We start from the raw sequence: 19,745 nt of genomic DNA on the forward strand, positions 1-19,745 counted from the left end.
TGAGGAAAATGAATCCTATTCCTCCCATCACAATTCCCCACAGCCAGGGTGGTGGGATGAGGAGGGGGAGGCAGCCTTTCCTTGCTGTGCTCATCCTGAACTTCCCTGCAGAGGGAGCCAAGAGACCAGCACTGACCCTGGCTCAGGATGGGACTTCAGGAAGGGCAGAAAATCAGCAAGCAGTGAAATAATCCCCCATCCCAACGGGAGATAAGAGGCTGCAGGAGTGGAAGGAGCTGTTCTGTGAGAGGAAATGCTGTGTTTTGGGAACTTTCACTTGGCAACAAGTGGTACTTCTGCTCAATAAAAAAGCTCCCTAGAAGTTTATTGTAGGAAGTACAGGGCTTGAAGAGGCTGCAGGTTTCACTTTTTATTAAAAATAAAACGATTGAATTAGTTGGGCTTATGACAGATGCTAGACATTACACTTAGTGGAAATCCTTACAAAGACCTGACTGTGCTACAGCTTCTCTCTGTATTTGAACAGATGGTTCCTCACTGCTGTTGCTGTGTTTAATCTCTCCATCAAGCTAACAGCATTAATGAGCCTTTACAGAACTGGAGCTCTGCTGCTCTTCCAGCACCATTTGCTTACAGCAGAAATGACCGACCATTAAGCTCAAATATCATTTGCACACTATAAAAATCTCCTCCCTTCTCTTTCCCCCATATCTCTGTGTTGATCTTCTCTTGTGGGAGCTGCTTTGGATACTAATGTTGTTTTGCCTTCTCAGCAAGCATCATATCACCCAGATGTGAGTGAAGAAGTTCGAGAGAGAGCCCTGCGCTTTGGAACAGAATGCACCCTGGGATACTTGGAACTCCTGGAGCATGTTCTCCTGGTAAGGAGTCCTCTGCATGCATATACTGGCTTGCTTCCAGGGAGAGTCATCTCCCTGCCCTCTTTATAAAGTGACTGCTGGTGACACATTTTTATCAATTTGTCACAAGGTTATGAAGTTTTGTTGTTAGAGCAAGCTAAAGGAAAGTCAATACTTGAGCTCAAACTGTGAGACAGAAGGAATACTGGACTACTTAAATGGAACTGCACACTGGATCAGATCTGGAGGCAGTACAGATCTGAACCTAAAGAAGGTTCCTGACAAAGAAATTAAAATAAGACATTTTGGTGTTCTTTTAAGCCCACAATAAACACTAGACATATTAGGCACAGGCCTGTCCCCCAGACTGAAGAGGTTACATAATCTTTATGAAGGCATTGTTACATGCCTCTCACAGCCACACCATACTCCAAGTCATCCCAAAATCCCTCACCAGCACTGCCTCCCTCATAAAACTTCTGCACTCAAATCCCAGCTCATGAATCCTGCTGTCAGTTGGCTTTACTTGACCATACATAATTATCACATAATATATTAATTATCCCATGATACTTGTTCTTCTGTTGCTATTACTTTTGTAGGAAGTAATAAAGTGTTTGAACTAACATTTATGAGATACTGAAGTTTCTGGAGAAGATTTACATCAGCAATCAGCTTCATGGATGACCAGCGATTTCTTTTAGGTGGCTCTCAGCTGACATATTAATGTCTCTGAAACTGAAATTTGCAGCCACTAACTGCAGATTAGCAAACCCAGATCAGTTTTTCTGCTGAGAACAGAGCATGTGTAATTATTTGCATCAACTCACTGAAATTTATATATAAAATAGAAGTACAGTCACAGTTGTGCTTGCCACTACAAGTAAAATAGATCAAGAAAGCTGGAACTTGCTAGTGGAATTCTTAGAGCTGTATGGCAGTAATTGATTTAGCATAAGATGTCTGATCCATTTTTAGTTTAGAGGACTGGGGAATTTTTCAGATATGACCCCTAGAATGTTGGCAGTATGTGTTTAAAACTAAGTGTCAGAACAGACCAAAGACTTGAATCAAATTTTGTTCATTTTATTTCTCTCTCTGCATAAGTCAAGAGGCTTAAGGTAGGAAAGGCATGTTCCATTTTATTGAAGTAACAAGCCTTTTTTATCTTAAGCCTCTTTAAGTTCAGTGCCCTAAAGCTGTGAGCAAGTTCTGCCCCCTTGTACCCCTGCCCCCTCCCCAGTTCTAGCTGCCTTAGCAAACTCTGGTGGTTTAGAACCCCTGGGTCTACAATCTCATCTAATTTATCACCCTCAGAAGCTCCAGATCATGTGGGATTAGGAATCTCTAATTTGTCCATCTGGCACCCTGTGATACAGTTGTCAGTAAGTTCACTTTATGCCCTCAAGCTAGGGATGATTACAGGGGTGCCAAGGGATATTCTTTCATATTATTTCATATTTCTTTGAAAATGATACTTTTGAGGTGCAAGAGTTGTCACATGGGATATCTAAAACTTCTCAAGCCAGTGTCTTAACTTGTGTAGAGGTTGCATTGGGCAAGTGGCACAAAAGTGGCTTGTTTGCTCTGTGCCAGGTTTAGGAGCTTCCAACAACAGTCAGTCCCTGTAGCTGTGCAGGGCAGTGCCACTTCTCTGGTGTGCATCCAATACTGTAGTGTAAGCATTTGTTCCTAGTGCTTCACTGGGTCACAGCTCTCTCACTGGGCTCTCAGACATCAATCTTCACTAGAGTGCCTTGGGAATCTTCCAGCATTCTGGAATCCTTACTAAAGTGCCTTCTCTTTCTCTAGATTCTTCAAAAAGCAACTCCAGAGCTGAAGCATCAGCTGGCCTCTTTCTCCAAGCGGGTTGCAGGTGCTGTCACAGAGCTTATCCAGTCAGCAGAAGCAATGAAGGGTGAGTTGGGAAGCTGGGCTACCAGTGTGCTGTGCTCACTACTCCAGAGATGGTGATGATGATGATGATACTCTGTGTAATACACTCTACAGGGTCTCCTCTCTTATTTCCTGCTGTTACCAGTACATGGTCCTTGGAAATGAATCTGAACTACAAACAACTTGCATATATGCAAATCCATTTTTTCTTCCCTCCTTTTCTCTTAATATTCTTAATATTTTCTCTCTTTTTTTATAGAACAGTAGTCTACATTATGTTATTTTCCTGTTCAAGCATCTTCATTGAATTCTTTAACTTTTTCTGCATTCTCTTTTATATTTCAAAATTTTGGTTTCTATTTGCTAACAAGGCAAGCCAATATCAGACAACTTCTATTCCCTAAGTGCTTTTTAAAATCTTTATATTATTCTCATCTTTTGACACATGTATTAATTTCTGGCAATTTTTGCATTTTAATTCATATTCATTAAAATAAAAACCCACTTTTTATTTCATTTTTCACTTGCTGTCTGTAGAGGATGTCTTTATTCACTTTAAAAGTTTTTTTTGTGGGAAGTAAAATGTTTTTTAACCACTCACAATTTCCTTTCCTTATTTTCATTTATAGGTGCACAATAAAATTGTCTGCTAAGAAAATTAACATGTAAATGCTTTAACCTTTTTGAAATGCCTTTTTCTGGAGAGGAGTTGCTGCATTTTATGAGTTTGGGGTTGACTGTATTTATACTTTCTGCCTTTTTTTTCCCCTGTTTATCTGCCAGTATTAGGGTTTAATATAGAACATCTTCCTCCTGTACAGCATTTGAACTGAGAAATGGTTTTGAGACCATGCCCTCAGAGGTTAAGAAGTTCTTCAGGCTGTTTCATTGTTTCCCTCAATTCAGAATATGGATGCTTTCTGAATCTTGTAATTCAGAGAATAGTATTAGGAAATCAAAAATAATAACGTACTGACAACTTCCAAAAATCTGAAACCGCTTCCAGCCAAGTAATCATTTTGTGGATCTACAGAATTTCTTTGGGAAAAAAGAAATGCCAAAAAGTCAACAGCAAAAAATAAGTTGCCCTTCAGATGTGACACAGAAACTGCTTTGGCCTTTTCTACACCACTGTTAGACACACACTGCCAAAAGTGTGTAACTTCATCCCTGAGCACTGCCAGCAAACAAAACTACCAGGCTTGTGCAGGGGTGACTGCAAAGTGTGCTGGAGGGGACTGTGTTGGCTGTAGCCTCTTCTCTCTACCATTGGGTCAGACTCTGAACAAACCCCATGGCTTGGTCAAGTTAGGAACCATCTGAGTAAGACCTCTGATAAATACAAGCTGAGTGACAGCTGGTTTTGTTCCCAGGATGGACAGTATCCCTTTTTGAAGCTTCTTTGCTATTATTAAATAAACTTCATGAGCGAGTAATCCTGCTAAATACTTCTTTCCCCTCTGCTTTATAGTCTTCTTTGTGACATAAACCACTGGTTTCATGCCATTATGGCACTAAAATCAGCTTTCTGCGCTGTACATTCTGTATTGGACGCTTGAGGTGTGATTTCAATTCCCCCTGTTGGAGTGGCAGCTGACAGTGACACTGAAGTTATTGTCTCCATCTCCATTAATTTCAGGGACAGAGTGGGTGGATCCAGAAGACCCAACAGTTATTGCAGAGACAGAGCTCTTAGGGGCTGCAGCATCAATTGAGGCTGCAGCAAAGAAGTTAGAGCAGCTGAAACCAAGAGCCAAGCCCAAGGTGAGTGTCCCTCCCCATTGTTTGTTTGAGGTTAGCAAGGCAGAGGGTGCACATTGCCCATTGTTTGGTGTGTACTTCACTACTGGCCAGGATAATGGTGTAAACAATCAAACCTTGCCTGAGTCCCAGCCACAAAATGCTGCTCTGGATGGCACTTACCCCTGAAGGCAGAGGGTAAAAAGGTGCTTTTCAGGGAGGGAGTCTAGCACCAGCCAGAAGTAAGCAAAGGAAGAAGAGCCAAATGTTAGAAATGCTTGTAAGAGTTATGGCATTGTTACTGGTGATTATTTACCTTTCTGTTTCCAAACATATTCTTTCTTGCTTTCTTTTGGAGACCCTTTGTTCACATCTGAATATGTGAAGTATAGCAGGAGAAAGCAGCAGTAACACAGTTTGGGGTTCAAGAGAATGTAAATGACCTGCAGGATTTTCTAAGACTAAAACCAGCATTTTATGCCATGCTTAGAGAGTAGCTGTTTCAGTATAGAATCTGATGTGTTGTTTGATCTTCTATCTTCTTCTGTGTCATTTTCCTGAAGGAAATTAAATTACAGTTCATCAAGATATCAAGTAGTGTTGCATGTTGCCAGGTCATTTCAAATATTCTCTGAAGATACTATAAAATTAAACCAACTATTTTCACATGCAGTACTGAGGGAATATATGAAACTGGTGGATCCCAGAGAATTGCTACTTTTTACCTGGTGTTAACAGGCAGGTTTTAGTAGAAATTACTATGTTGCATCTCTTTAAAATGAAAGACATATTTTGGCTGTGTAATTGGCTTTGGGAAAGCACTATGTATCTGTATTCCTCTTTATGCTGCTTTGTAGGTGCAAAACTGCTTTCAGAGTAAAGCTAATGAGAAGTCTTTCTAAAAAGCAGAGCCTCAAGACCATTCAGTGTTGGATGATTGTATTGGTGCAGGGTAGTATTTTGTTATTTAGGATCACCAGATTAAATAGTTCTTGAAAGCTTCAGCCTTTGAGGACTTTCCACCTCCCACTTTCTGCTTAGTGATAGGAATAAATTAGCTCATGAAAAGTAAATGCTCTTTGTCTGCATTTTTTAACAAGTACATCCATTTTGATTATAAAGAAAAGTGGTCCATTATAATGAGACTCCACAGGCTGAGTCTGAGGAATGGAGAAGTCCACCATCACCTTTTCTATACAATCAGTGCACAATAGCACATGTGTGTTGCCTGGTAACCATGGAGCAGTTTCCTTCCAAGATCTGAGCCCTTCCAGGGTCATTGTAATTTCCCAGTGAATACAGTTCTCACACCTGCTCATCATTTAATGTATTAATTTGAGTATCCAGTCTGCTTGTGACTTACTGGTTTGTTTGGCATTTTCTGAAACTAAAATTGATATCCAGCTGTTTGTTTCATTTTGGGATTTCAGCAGCCTTTGTATCCCTTTCACATGTTTAATCTCCTTCACAATAAGGATTATAAACCACATCAGAAGTTACTAGGAAGATCACAGAGTGGCTCAAATAGCACTTTTTCTGTTGCAGGCTTGCAGCTTGTATCCTCCCAGAGTAGGATTTCCTGTGGAGAACAGGCTCTGTCTTTCTAATGCCCAACTTTGACAACATAGTGTTGTAGTAGGAATACTTAGACTAGGTAAGAGTTGTTTTGTCTTGTGCTCAGCCTATGAAATTCAGGAATAAGAGTTATTTTCTACAATGGAACAGACTATCTAGACAATGTCCTGCTTTGGTTAACAGCAATCATCATTAAGTGAACTCACAAGAGAAGTCCTCAGTGGGTAATTTTAGAATGTCTACCTGCAGAAAATCCATTATCTTCATCATTACTAGTTGGTGGCTGATTCTCTATTTTTTGGTAAAGTTTTTTTATTGGTGCAGGAAGTGGGAGTAATTTGATTTAAACTTGAAATTTTGATCTTTGTGTTCCACTTCGCTTTTTACCTCAAAAAAAAACCCCAATAGTTGAAGGTAGGGTTTCTTCTCATTTGTTCCTCTATCTTAATTTTTTTTAACTTTAGTATTTTTTTTTTATTTCTTCTTTTCCTTGTTTCCTCTTTGTATTTTTACACTTATCATACCCCCTTTGATGTCTTAAAATTACACAAATAGCATGAGACATCTTCATTTACCCCAGAAAACAATTTCTAATGAGACACAGTCCTGCTAACTGCTGCCTGTGCTTCATTGTACAATGCTTATTTTGTTTGCTTTAAATCCTGGTTGTTTGGCTGCAGGTGAATGTGCTCCCAAAATACTTAAACCACTAGTCCCCACTGACACCCTGTAAATATCTGTATGTCTTCTGAGCTCATATCTTGGAAGAACTTTGAGGATTCTCCTGAGCAGGTGTTGTTACTGGTGTCTGTAACACAAAACCAGCTCAGGGTTCTCCTTGCAGTTTTCAAGGTGGGAAATGATCCAAGAAGCAATGAGATCTTTATGGTTTATTAAGCAGGATTTGGCTGTCATGTTTCCTCTAAGTACAATTATTTTTCCTGAATATGAACTCTCACTGCTTTTTCAGTTTTCCATTTGGAGAGTCAGGTGTATTGCAATGCGGACACACATTCCTTCTGTTATGGAAATGTGCTACTTCCTGTAAAATAACAACCCCCAAAACCAGTAATTTTCTGAAGAAGAAAACTATTTTGTGTAATAAAATCTTCCTGCTAATACAGGGGAAAAAAACCAGTTTTAAGCAAAAAGGTATGGTAGATGAGGTACAAGAGGAGAGAGCATTGCTGTCCCTACCCTGTTCTGTCTGCTCTTCATGCTTCTGTGCAGGCACAAGTGTCTTGTAGTCAGTAAGAGTTCCCTGCTGGTAGCTCTCAGCAGCTGGTCCTTTGGTTTTTTAACCCAAGATGAATCAAACCTGGATGCCTTTTTCTGCAGGACTCTGTGTGATATGTTTGATATATTAGGTTGTTATTTAATCCAACTATATATCAAACATATTCCTACAGTGTCCTGCCCTGTCTCCGGGGGTTTTAACATAGTAGAAGGCATTATGAAGGAGTACAGTCACTCACAAGCAGATTTAGAAGACTTCCTGTAGACTCCTAATCTAATCTGGTACAAAATACATACATGGAGGGCTCCTTTATCAGTAGAGTTGCTCTTGGAGAGGCTTCTAAGTTGTGTAGGGCTCTTTGTGACAGTGAGCAGCAGCTGTGCCAAGAACTGACTTTCATTTCAATAACTGAAATGGTTATTGTGCTTTCCATGGCTCAGTGCACTAACTTACTCATATTGCTTTGGTCATTATAAAGTTGAAGATGACAGGTGCTTGAAAACAAAATGGTTTCTCTTTTGTAGTTTTTGCTGCTGTTTTGCAATGAGATTGGGGGCTCATTTATTTTCCTATTCGCCCTGACTTTATTTATGCTACCCCTAATAATGGAGATGCTGTAGAAAAATAGTTAAAGTACACTACAAAAACACACCTTTTTTGTTTTGTTTTCAATGGCATAATCAACATTTTTCAGGTATTCCATTCTTAAGACTTTGTAGTGAGCCTAATATTTGTCTGGTCTGGTGACTTCATATTCCAATCCATTTATAGTTGCACATGGTTAATAACATCATATTAGTTTAGGCTGGAGGAAACTGAAATGTTGATCTTCCTGAGGGCTGCTTGAGGAAGGAGATGGTAATCAATTGTGTCATAGATCTGGTTTTCTAAAGAAACCTGCTCTAAATGTGATCCCACAACATGATTTTCTGCCATCATTGCTCTCAAATTTATTCATGAAGGCTGTAAACTGACATGTTGTGAGGGTACTGTTTATGAATGTGAATTTAAGACAGTCCAGGAGACACTCTTTTAACAATGGGCATGGTGGAATAATTACTTTTCTTGTAGGGCATTTTGCTGTGCTCAGTCTTGTGCTGCCTGCCATCCTTATTGCTAAGGAATGATGTTGGGAGAGCACTGGCAGCAAACACACCCCCAGTGCTGGCTGAGTGTTGTGCCTCCCCCATCAAGCATCTAGCCCTTAGATGTGTGTCACACCTGAGAATGGTGCAGGGAAAACCACAGAGAAGGACTAGAACAGAAGGATTTGTTACAAAAGATGAAAAGCCAGCAGGCATTCAACAGCTTGAGTGCTGTGTAAGGCTGCTACAAAAATATTCACAGAAGGGATTGACTGCTATGAGAAGTTTTTTTCCAAAAGTAAAAGAAGTTGTGAGATGTCAGAGGATGCAAGACTTGGAAGTTTGAGAAACTTGAGATAGGCATTTCTCTCAAGCCCTGGATTTCAATATAATTGAAAAGAAACTGATTTGGTAAATAGGGTAGAAAAAAACTCTGTTACCAGATGAGATTCTAAGGTTTAGCTCTCTGTTTTCCTGTTGAGCTTCACCTGCTGCTGACAGTGGAAGTTAATCCAGCCCTTGTACAATGGCACCCTTGATAATGCAAGCTTTGATTTCTTGGCATTCTCTTTGAAAAGCAGTAATTTCTGCTTAGGAATGGTGTGTAATATTCAGTCCACTCACTGCCCTGAACTGAGTTTAAACAACTGCTTTTGTTCAGTATCTTTTTGGTGGCTGTTTTTTCACAAATTGAATTCCATCTGGGCACATACACACCTGTCCAATAGATCAGACTATGGCCATGAGCATTTTATTAAATGTCAACAAAGACTGGCACCTCCTTTATAATAAATAAGTAGATACTGAAGTTCTCACTCATTTGAGTTTCTGACAGTGCTGACATATAAAGAGTAATGCACATAATATATTTTATGTTGGAAATGAGAATTTAAAAACTTGATAGCAAGAAGTCTTGGACAAAAGTAAAGTGTAAAAACAGTTTTTCAAATGTGCAGTGACAGTCTGCTAAATTTACTGTCAGTCAATGGTATTTTTGTTGATATTTCAGTTTCAGTCTTTAGTTAAGTCAAAGTGAATAATGCATCTGTTTTAATAAGGACAATAATTCTTACAGAGATTCTACTGGATTCAATTTAATCACTCTGGCAATGTTGTGATTGAAATAAAAGTTTCATAAATAAGACTTAAGGCCTATAGAGGGCCAATGTGATTGCATTTTGGTATAATAATGGTCATGATGTGGCATTGCAAGCACTGCCAGAATTTTATGTGGAACATTATTTGCTCACTTCACAAAGCAATTTCTTTTATTAGAAGGACATATACTTTAGTTGATGGGAATAGCCCAATAGCAAGGCAAGACAAATATTTTCCCATTGATTAGGTGGTTTTTCCTGTAAAAAGAAAAACTTTCAAGTGCCAAACATCTTTATCTACACATCAGTTTTGATTTTTAGATGATTCAGTTTTTCTGGTGTCTCTGGATGCTGTTGTTTCATCTCCTGGACTTTTAGTGCTGTAGGACTGAGTGCTGCTTGATGGGTCATTTTGTAATTACTTATCATTATCCTTTATTATTTTATAATTGACTATTTCATCAAACTGGAGAATAAAACCTGACCTGAATTTAGATGGGTGTGCTTAGACTTGCAAGTGAAATGCCCAATTTTTTAACACAGGGCCCACCTGGCTGGTGTTTCTATAGTTGTGTGACACAAGAATGTTGCAGTTGCCGTAGTTAGAATAAACCTGTATTTCAAAATCCTTCTCTCTCACAAAGTAGGGTGTTCTGATACTGTAACCACTTGCCCTACTTGTCATAGGGCCTTGGATTCCAGCAGGGTTGTGACTGGATCACAAACAAAATGCATTCTGTTGGATTATTTTATATAAAAAATTATCAGAATACACGGCCCAGGCCTGGTTCTGTTTAACAGAACAATAACTGTTCATCTCTATTTTGTTAACTCTTCAAAAGCTAGTAATCATGCTTAGGTGGACAAATGTTTTCAATGTTCGTTTAAATTATTTGAAAGTCTGGAATTTTTTTATAGAACAATGCATTTTAAATTATTTTAAATAATAAGAAACCTCATTAGGAGGTTTTGCACATTCTTTACTTGGATGACTGAAGTGTTCCAGACAGACCTTTGGAACTTCCTATCTCCAAGATCACCAAACCAGAGTGCTGCACAAAGCTGCTTTCTGTGCAGTGACAGCTCTTACCAAAAGCTGTTCAGCCTGTGCCCTTGCTTGTTATCTACTTTACATTCCTTAGTACAGGTGAATGAGACAACACACATTTATCATTGTTCTTTCTCAATGCCTTAAGTCTTTTAAGTATTTAGAAAATGCTTTTCCTAGTTTAGCAATCTTGGAAGCCACTGTTATGGCACTGCAGAGACAATCTTGATAGGAAAAACATGAATTTCTTTTCAGACCTGCACTTCTCTGAATGTAGTTTAGAGATGCTCTGCTGGAGGTAATGCATTAGAAAGTTGATGGCTTTGTTTAAGTGTCTTGTGTGATACTCTGTGTGAGCAGGCACAAGGGAAAGCTAATACTTGATGTGGACTCCCAGCTTCAGTCCATACAAAACTCCTTTGCAGAAAATGATGTTGTAGATGTTACAGACTTCACTGATGTGTTCCAGAATCTTTGTATATGTCCTCAGTCTTGAAAGTGTAATTACTTCCAGGTGAATGTATAACATTGTTTTTTCTTGGTTATAGCAAGCAGATGAGACTCTGGATTTTGAAGAACAGATCCTGGAAGCAGCTAAATCCATTGCAGCTGCTACCAGTGCCCTTGTGAAGTCAGCTTCAGCAGCCCAGAGGGAACTGGTGGCTCAGGGAAAGGTGGGTAAACAGCACACGCAGCAGCAGTAGTGGGGGAAAGCATCAAAATTTAATCTAGTCTCCTAACAGTCCTGTTAAAAACAGTAGGAAAGAAGCTTGGGAATGACTAATCAAAATAAATATAAGTTGTTCACTGCTCATCACAGTTCATGACCTAGACCTGGTTCTGTTTAAAAAAATCCCACGTTTAGTTAGGTTTATTTAAACCTAATCAAGCTTAATCAAGTGCTTGGCTCTTCAGATGATTCAGTTGTGGGAAGTTTTTCTGTGGGGGCTTTTCACTTCATGAAGATCTGTGATCCAAGCTAGTAATGTAAAGTCCCACACAACAGTTTGGGGATCCAAACCCAAGTGTCACAATGTACAGTACTGCTCTGGACCAGAACAACAAAAGCCCTCAGTAATTGTGCCCTCAATGCCTTGTAAATTCAAATGTATTATGGAGAGAGAAGTAGGTTATTTTAAAGACTGGAATTTAAGGAACTGCTGCTTCAGCTGTTGCTTTGGCTGTGCCTTCAGCCACCAGTAGTCTGCTAATTGTTTGTTATTCTGGTAATTGCTTCTGTGTGTTCCAAGAATGGGTCAGTTGAAGCAGTAGAGTAAGCTGGACACTTCCTGAGCAGGCAGATGTCTGCTGGAAGCACAGTTGCTCTGATTTCCAGTTGGATTTTCTGGTCTTGAATGTGCTGGGCACAGTCACAGGCACAAGTGTTTCCTTTTTTTCATGGATTACTGCTTGTCTAATTCTGAGACAAAGCAATTGTATTTTCTGTTTTCTTGTAAGGCATCTCTGAACTGTTTTTTCAGGTTGGAGCAATCCCTGCAAATGCAGCTGATGATGGACAGTGGTCTCAGGGACTTATTTCTGCTGTGAGTAATTACTTCTATTGAGAAAACTGGCACTTTCTCTGAAGAAATAATATCCTGTGAGAATACACAGTGACTTTTTTTTTGCTGCCTTCTAGGCCCGAATGGTGGCAGCTGCAACCAGCAATCTCTGTGAAGCAGCAAATGCCTCAGTTCAAGGCCATGCTAGTGAGGAGAAACTCATCTCATCTGCCAAACAAGTTGCAGCTTCTACAGCACAGTTACTTGTGGCCTGCAAAGTGAAGGCTGACCATGACTCTGAAGCCATGAGGAGGCTACAGGTACTTGTGTTGTTAATTATTGAAAACCCATGGTAGTCCTGTGTAAACACTGTTTCAGCACTCCAAGGTTATGCATGTGTTCAACAAAGTATTTCTCAAAGTGCTAGCCTGGACTGTGGTCAGTCACCCTTTGTTTCTAGGAGTCAAGAGACAGCAGTTATAGATATATATATATATATATATATAGAGCCTTTCCAAAGTGGAGAATTCATTGTTAGACAAAAATAAGAAGAGAATCCCATGCAACTTCTCAGCTGAAGTCTGAGTGAGCTTCTTGACATAAAACTGCCTCCCTTTCATGTTACACATCCATTTCATGCTGAGCTTCTATGAACTGCTGCTGAATTAACACTGTGTTTTGATGGGTAAAAGCTAATGTCTCTAGAAGTTTTGTTTGAGGATGGTAGTTTTTAAAATGATTGCAGCCTTCTCTGACATCATGCCCTGCAGGCTCAGCCTGGAACATAAGAACTATTTCAGCTGCTTTTTTATACCCCCATTGGTGAACAGTGAAAATTTCCCTTTTTCTTGTACTTGCCCAAGCTGCTGCCAATGGACACTGAGTGCAACAGCTCACATATGGATAGGCAGAATCAAATTCAACAGAAATACATATTGACTAAGTATCTGTTTGACATGAGGAACAGATGTCATTATTTTTTTACAGAGTAGAAAAATGGTTTAAATATTTAGGAGGAAAAAATCAATATATGAATGCGTGAAAAAGCTGTTTGTTTCTACAGAAAATAGTGGCATGTCATAGGGCAGTTCTAGGGCTGAGATGGTTTTAGTTTACAGTGGATCCATGTAGACTGACATTGCTGAGGAGGTGTGGGGAAGGTGTCAGTAACTGGAAGGTGGTGCTGTCCATAGTGCAATCTGATCTGGAATATCTAGGTGCCAAGATGGGTCTGAAGGAATTTTAAATGCAGAACAAATAATAGAAACAGGAAAAAATCAACTACTAGAGACTTTTCTCAGCTCTGACAGGAAATTCGGGGTTCTCAGTCATTATGGGCGAATATTGTCAAATAGACATGGAATGTGAGAAATTGGAAGGGAATATGAAAAGGAAACAAATCCAAGCATGGACTGAAATTGAACTTTGCCATTTTACCAAGCTTCATTTTAGTCCCACAATGAATAATGAGAGAAAGAGCAGTTTGCACTTGGAAATCATGTCTTTCATCATTGCAAAAGCAGTGAGTTGATGTCTGCTAAATATTTTTACTGGTGGACTTGCCAAAACTACTGAGACTTTTCAGTTGGCTTTTCCCCCAGCAAAAATGTTTTCATATAGTTTTAATCAATAGGTTGGATTCAGGACTTCGAGTGTCTTGGTTTTTTCCTTCATACCCCACTTTGAACTGCATTTCCCATGAATGAGAATTTGGAATGCACTGTTACAGAATCTTCCAAATTTAATGAAACAACTGGAAATGTTTCCATTCTTTCTGGATGAGCTCCAGACTGAGCAGAGCAAATTTCATATCATTTATCCTTGGGTCATTTCAGGCTTGAAAGTGAGATGCAGCTGGAAATATGGGCTAGGACTGGGGAAAGGTGGGGGGACAGATTCAGAGCTGGTCCTGCCTAGGAAGGGGGGAAGGTTGGAAGCTGTGGCTTCATTTCCTAGTGCTAGTGTGTCTCTAGCATGTGGGAGCAGCCTGGTTTGGCCTGCTGGCAGTATCCAGTTCAGACAACAAAAGGTGTGTTACAAATGTTTGACTGTTTCTCTTTAGAAATCTGAGAATTTTTAAGAAATGAAAGTTTGAATGTGAGATAACCATGGCTGTGTAGGTTGATAAATTGCCCTAATTAAAGCCCATTAATTCAAAACCTTAATTGTTTTATAATATCTTTATACATTAGCTTCTAGTTTCTGTTCTTTTTTTTTTTTTAAAAAAAGGTCTGATCTGCATAATATAACTTGTAATTTCATCCACTGCTTTATTTCAAACTGTGGGGAAAAAAATCGCATTTGTGACTTCTCCAGCTTTCAGCTTCTTACACAAAGGAATTTTGTTTCTGTGACACTGTTTTTCAAAGATTAATTTACTTTTCACTGGGGGGAAAAAATCCCCATACCTTTCCTGTGCAGTCAAGCACGTGTTTGTTTTGATGTTCAGACAAATGCATGTTAGTTATGTATTTTATTCATTACTGAATTTCTTACCTTTCTCAAAGGCTGCAGGAAATGCTGTCAAGCGTGCATCAGACAATCTTGTCAGGGCAGCCCAAAAAGCAGCATTTGGAAAAGCAGAGGATGATGATGTTGTGGTCAAAACCAAGTTTGTGGGTGGCATCGCTCAGGTCGGTACAAAAAATTAAAAAAATACAAAATAAAATACAATTTACATATAATATATATTTATATATATTTACTTATTATTTACTTGTATATAATATAAAATATATTTGTATTATGTGTATTTATATATTAATATAATAATAATTAATAGCATTGTCCAATAGCTTTTAGTTTTGTTCTGTTTAAATGAATGAATTTTTTCAGAATTCTCTTACGTAGTTTAAATGTTCCCAAATTTATGATTTTGCATATATTTAAACAAAGAAACAGAAACTGTGACCATAATAATTATTGTGAAATAATAACAATATTTAAATGTAGATTTCAAGGCTCTGAGGGTTCTTATAGATTCCTTATAATGAACGTGGTACATCATATACTGTACTCACTACTTAAAAGATACTGGGATTGATTATTTCTGCACTACTGTCATTTTTCCTTTGGTATTATGATGTGCAGGAAAATACTGTGGATAGCTGCAGTAAGGAATGTTCAATTTTACTGTCAGACATTATGTAAAGACATAGTGCTTTATTCTACATGTTCTAACCCCCCACCATGTTGAGAGAATGCAGAGCTGTAAAATTCATCATGGATGAATGTCACAGCATGGTGAAGCCATGGTGGGGTTTTTTTTAAACTTTTTCTCTTGTTTTAGTCCTCTTTAAGAAACAAGTGGGAATACAATATTTTTCTTGATGGCCTAGTCCTGACATCTGGAAAAATTTGAGCAATTCCTGATGAAGTCATTGAAATTTGGTGCTCCTCTGGAGAATGCTCACAAGAGCCAGCTGTGACTGTGGTGCCCTAGAGAAAGAAATATTATTTTACAGACAGTATTCCTTGCTGCTTCTGTTTTCTAGATTATTGCAGCCCAAGAAGAAATGCTGAAGAAGGAGAGAGAGCTGGAAGAAGCAAGGAAAAAACTGGCTCAGATCCGCCAACAGCAATACAAGTTTCTACCCACAGAGCTGAGAGAAGATGAGGGTTAACTGTTAACCTGCTGAGATCTTTCTCCCTTTTTACTCTTTTGTTTTATTTTTTTTTCCCCTCTCTTTTTTTTTTTTTCCTTTTAAAGAAATAAGCTAAAGGGGGACAGCACATTGAGAACTGCTCTGACAGCATACTGGTATGCCAAGCACTTAGCTAAATAAACTGCCTGTCATAGCTTTGGATGAGCAGAGGGCAATAAACACTTGTTCTTTCCAATCTGCTCAGCTGAGGTGCACGATGATCAAATAATGGTACAGTGTTAGGTTCATCATTCCTGTTCCTCCCTTGATTTGTATCTCAGGAGAGAATGTTTCACTTTTTACTAAAGATACTAAGTCAGTATTATTGTCACTTTCCTGATGCTTGAGGTATTTATCGTTCCTTGACTCGTTCTAAAACATAATATTAAGTAGGAAAAAGGTCGAGGAATCTTTCATATGATAAATATCACATGAGCTGGTGGTTCTCCCCCAAGTACCCTTGTAAAAAGAAGACCAAGATGGAGAAGGATGTATGGCTGAGTGGAGAAACACTCACAAGTGTGGATTTGAAGAAGAAGCCTATCCTCTTTCAGTGTTATATAGCTGGTTCACCCCAAAACTGGAGGAATTGTCTCTGCAGCTGTTTGCACTACTAGTATTATTCCTTACCTGATACCAACAAGCTTCTGCTTGTACAGTATTTAGGATTACAAAATGTGGCAATAGCCCTTCTTTAAAGAGCTCAAAAAACAAAGAAATTGAAACCTTGTCACTGCCTCAATAATAGCAGGTTCATGAAAGAAAATGCTGTTTCAATTATATACCTCTAATGTGTGACTACTTTTACAGTATTATACACACATACACATGCTCTAACATTGGACTGAATAGTTTGCATTTTGTTTTTTAATTGAAATTATCTGGTTCGTACTGTGGTATTTCCATTAGAATGTATCTCAGTTAAAAAAGGAAAATGCCCAGTACAACAAAAGACTATCACAACTCTTGTTATTATTTTAATAATTACATTTATAATTACTATGTTTTGAAACCTGTGGAAATTGTAGGAGAAACGAATGATTTACAAGTAGATTTACAATTTTTCCTGTAATATATTTTTTAAAAATTTGGACTCTAGAGAGTTTTTTTTCATAGTTGCTATTGATGAAAAAGTATTCACCAAGGAATTGCAGAGAAGAAATAGCAGCAATCTATCAGCAATCTTTGTCTTCAGCTGCAGAAAGGTACAGTATGCTCTCAGTATCTCTGTTGTGACCTAAACAATAGCAATTTGGGTAGAGTAACATATTTTACTATGTCAAGAGAATACAAATCACAGCAACTTTAAGTAGAAAAAGCTAAAACTATTTGCCTAACTCCAGAAACACCATCTCTCCTAACATTAGTTTCCAACATGTCTTCAGCTCCACTCAAGCTCTCCTAAACAATAATGGTAAGTCTGTTTAGGTCAGAGGATGTTGCCCCTCCAGTCCTTCTGAAGGCTGTGCTGTCCTTAGATCCTGCCAGGTACCTTCAGCTGAGCCTCTTGTGTTCTGTGCATACCCACCTAGTTGTTGCTGCAGAAAATACTTGTCTTGTAGCCTCCCCAGTAACCCCCTAGTGCTAGGTTCATCAGTTTAGACAGTGTTAACTCTTCATTTAAGTTACCTGCATGAGACAGAATTATCAGGAATTTTGTCACATAAATAAATACTAAGTATATAGCAAAAAAATTGCTAGAGAATTAATAAATATTGAAGTGTAAGAAGGTTTTTGTTATCTCTTCTCTGATACTGACATACTTCAGATTCAGTAGAGTTGCTGGAGAATCCACAATCATGGGAGGAAAAAACTGGTATATCCCAAATGGAATCACTGGCATTGACAGATGTGCTGTGGTGTGTAGGCTTGTGTGCAAATGCAAACCCTGGACTATCAGAGATGTGCAATTCCGAGTTCTTTGATTTTCTACTTCAACACAGTCAATTTGGTTTTTTGTTCAACTCCCTGTTGAACAGTGTCAATGTCTGGAATCCTACATTGAGAAGAAGGCTTCCTGTAAGTCTTTGGACAGAAGGCTAAACTGGTATTTATTGCTGTAACACCTAAAGACTGCTCTAGTGATGGGGATTTTCTGCTGCTATTGGTAGGTTCAAGTCCTTTGCAGCTTACGCCTTTCAAGACTTACCTGGACGGCCTCACTTCCTGATCTCTTTTTCAGAAAGATCTGCAAGACAGATTTGTTACTGCTTCCCTTTCAGCCTACCTTTAACTGTTATTTGATCTCATTAAAGCATGAAGATGATGCTGTCTTTAACACCATGCCACTGTTTTATTGTAGGTATAATACTGATGTAATATACTTTGGTCAGGATGGTATTTGCCAGTTTGATATAAGCCAAAAAAAACCTTGTCAAATGCAACTATGTATGGAAATTATATAGCTAGAAAACTTTATCAGTATGTAGAAGGTAAGAGCATGTTCAAATTGTGCTCCAGAGAAAAGTGTTTGGGAAATTCGTTTTAGCACAGCTATTTTGAGACTTCTCTGTTTCTGATTTAGTGCCCCCTCTTACATGACAGAAAGTATTTTTTCCTTAACTGTGTGTTCTATAGAAGAACCACAGTCAGGTGAATAGCTGAGCTGGACAACTGAAGTATTTTTTTACTCTGAATTTTGGGTCTTCATTGAACCACAAAGAGAATATAAGGTCATCCAAAGTCTTTCAACTTTTTTCTTGCTGTTATAATTTGCAGTATCGCTGAAGTTCACGTGTGAACATCTGTGAAGTTTGGAACTAGTCCATCCATTTCTTTGGCATGGGAACTTGCAGCAGGAAGTGACAAGTTGGAGTTAAGGGGTAGATGCTAATTAACAAGAAGGACAGATGTTCACTTTGTTCTGTTAACCTGTGAAATGATGAATGAGCTCTGTTGTATCTCACCCTTCTTCATGTGGAATTCACTCGGAGAATTGTATGCAAATTAAAAACAAAATGCCTCAAAGTTCCTTGTGTACAAATAGTCTGTCATTTCCCCAGTTATTCAAAAAATTGAATATTTTATCATTTAGCTAACTTTAATACATCAGAAGCCTCAAAAGTTAGAAAAGTTTTGAAACAGTAATTGAATTCCATATTTTTTTATCTGTCCCTTTCCCTTTGATTTTCTGCGTGTTCATTACTTGATTCCTAATGAAGGGAGGAGTACATAAATATAGCAACCTTCTCAAACTAAATATCAGATCATGATTTCATAATATTCAGATCATGAGTGCCTTTTTGTTTTTCATCAGTCCTTATCAGACTAAAGGTATTCAGCCCAGGAGTGTGGCATTTATCATCCCTACATATTTTGTAATCTCTTGGGTTTGGGAGTGGGCTTGGTTTAGGGGCAGGTAGTTTACACTGTCAAAGTTTTCTTCCTTATGTGATTGCATCGTGGTTAACAAAGAGAGTTATCTGCCCATAATTGTCAGGATTTCTGAAACCAGCATTTCCATATTAATGTTACTTACATTAAATGCATTGTGGTTGGTCATGTTAATGGAACAACACGTTTCTGTGTCACTTTATGATGCCAAATGCAAAAACTGTTTAGTCACGTGAGCCACAACTCTGTTACAAATTGCCCTCATTTACTGAGCTATAAAAAAGTGCCACTTTTAAAAAACATCTTAAAAATAGAAAAGCAGTAAAAAACCCTGTTTTTTCTCAAATTAGTGCATTTCATTGCAGTAGAAGAATCTTCTGTTCAAGATAGCTTTAAAATTTTATGCTGGAGTTTCTAGGGGTTTCAGCTTTTGCTTAAATGTCTTCCTTTTAAAGTTTTACCCCTGAGAGAGGCACAATGAAGTTTGTAGTCATGCTGACACACCATTAAAATAAAAAATAAGTAATATATTTTAGTTTGGTCTTCAAAAGCAATAAGCCTATTGAAAATTTTGGGGTTTTCTGCCTGCAGGTATTTGTGACTTGTGTTGCACTGGTGGTCATGCAAAGGTTTGTTTTGCTCCTTAAGCAAAATAAGACTGAAATTGCCTGTAAGAGCTTAAAATTCCCAGGTGACAGATGAAAATTCCATTTCAAATTCTGCTGCACAAACAAAACCAGGAATGCTTACTTTATGATAGGTCAGTA

General features: G+C 38.4%; 1 protein-coding gene across 7 annotated transcripts in view; it reads left to right on the plus strand.

The window, feature by feature from the left end:
* Window positions 1-18,612, plus strand: part of TLN2 (talin 2) — a 133,368-nt gene extending 114,756 nt beyond the window's left edge. For all 7 annotated transcript variants that reach the window (XM_086849224.1, XM_086849222.1, XM_086849223.1 and 4 more), the window contains 8 exons: window positions 735-842; window positions 2,634-2,739; window positions 4,357-4,481; window positions 11,048-11,173; window positions 11,981-12,043; window positions 12,139-12,321; window positions 14,509-14,634; window positions 15,496-18,612. In XM_086849224.1, coding sequence (XP_086705350.1) covers window positions 735-842; window positions 2,634-2,739; window positions 4,357-4,481; window positions 11,048-11,173; window positions 11,981-12,043; window positions 12,139-12,321; window positions 14,509-14,634; window positions 15,496-15,624 — 966 coding nt within the window. In that variant the 3' untranslated portion in view covers window positions 15,625-18,612. The remainder of the gene's footprint in view (window positions 1-734; window positions 843-2,633; window positions 2,740-4,356; window positions 4,482-11,047; window positions 11,174-11,980; window positions 12,044-12,138; window positions 12,322-14,508; window positions 14,635-15,495) is intronic.
* Window positions 18,613-19,745: the final 1,133 nt, after the last annotated feature.

The sequence above is a fragment of the Cyanistes caeruleus genome, chromosome 13 (genome assembly GCF_971803275.1).
Source record: "Cyanistes caeruleus chromosome 13, bCyaCae1.hap1.1, whole genome shotgun sequence".
NCBI classification, from domain to species: domain Eukaryota; kingdom Metazoa; phylum Chordata; class Aves; order Passeriformes; family Paridae; genus Cyanistes; species Cyanistes caeruleus.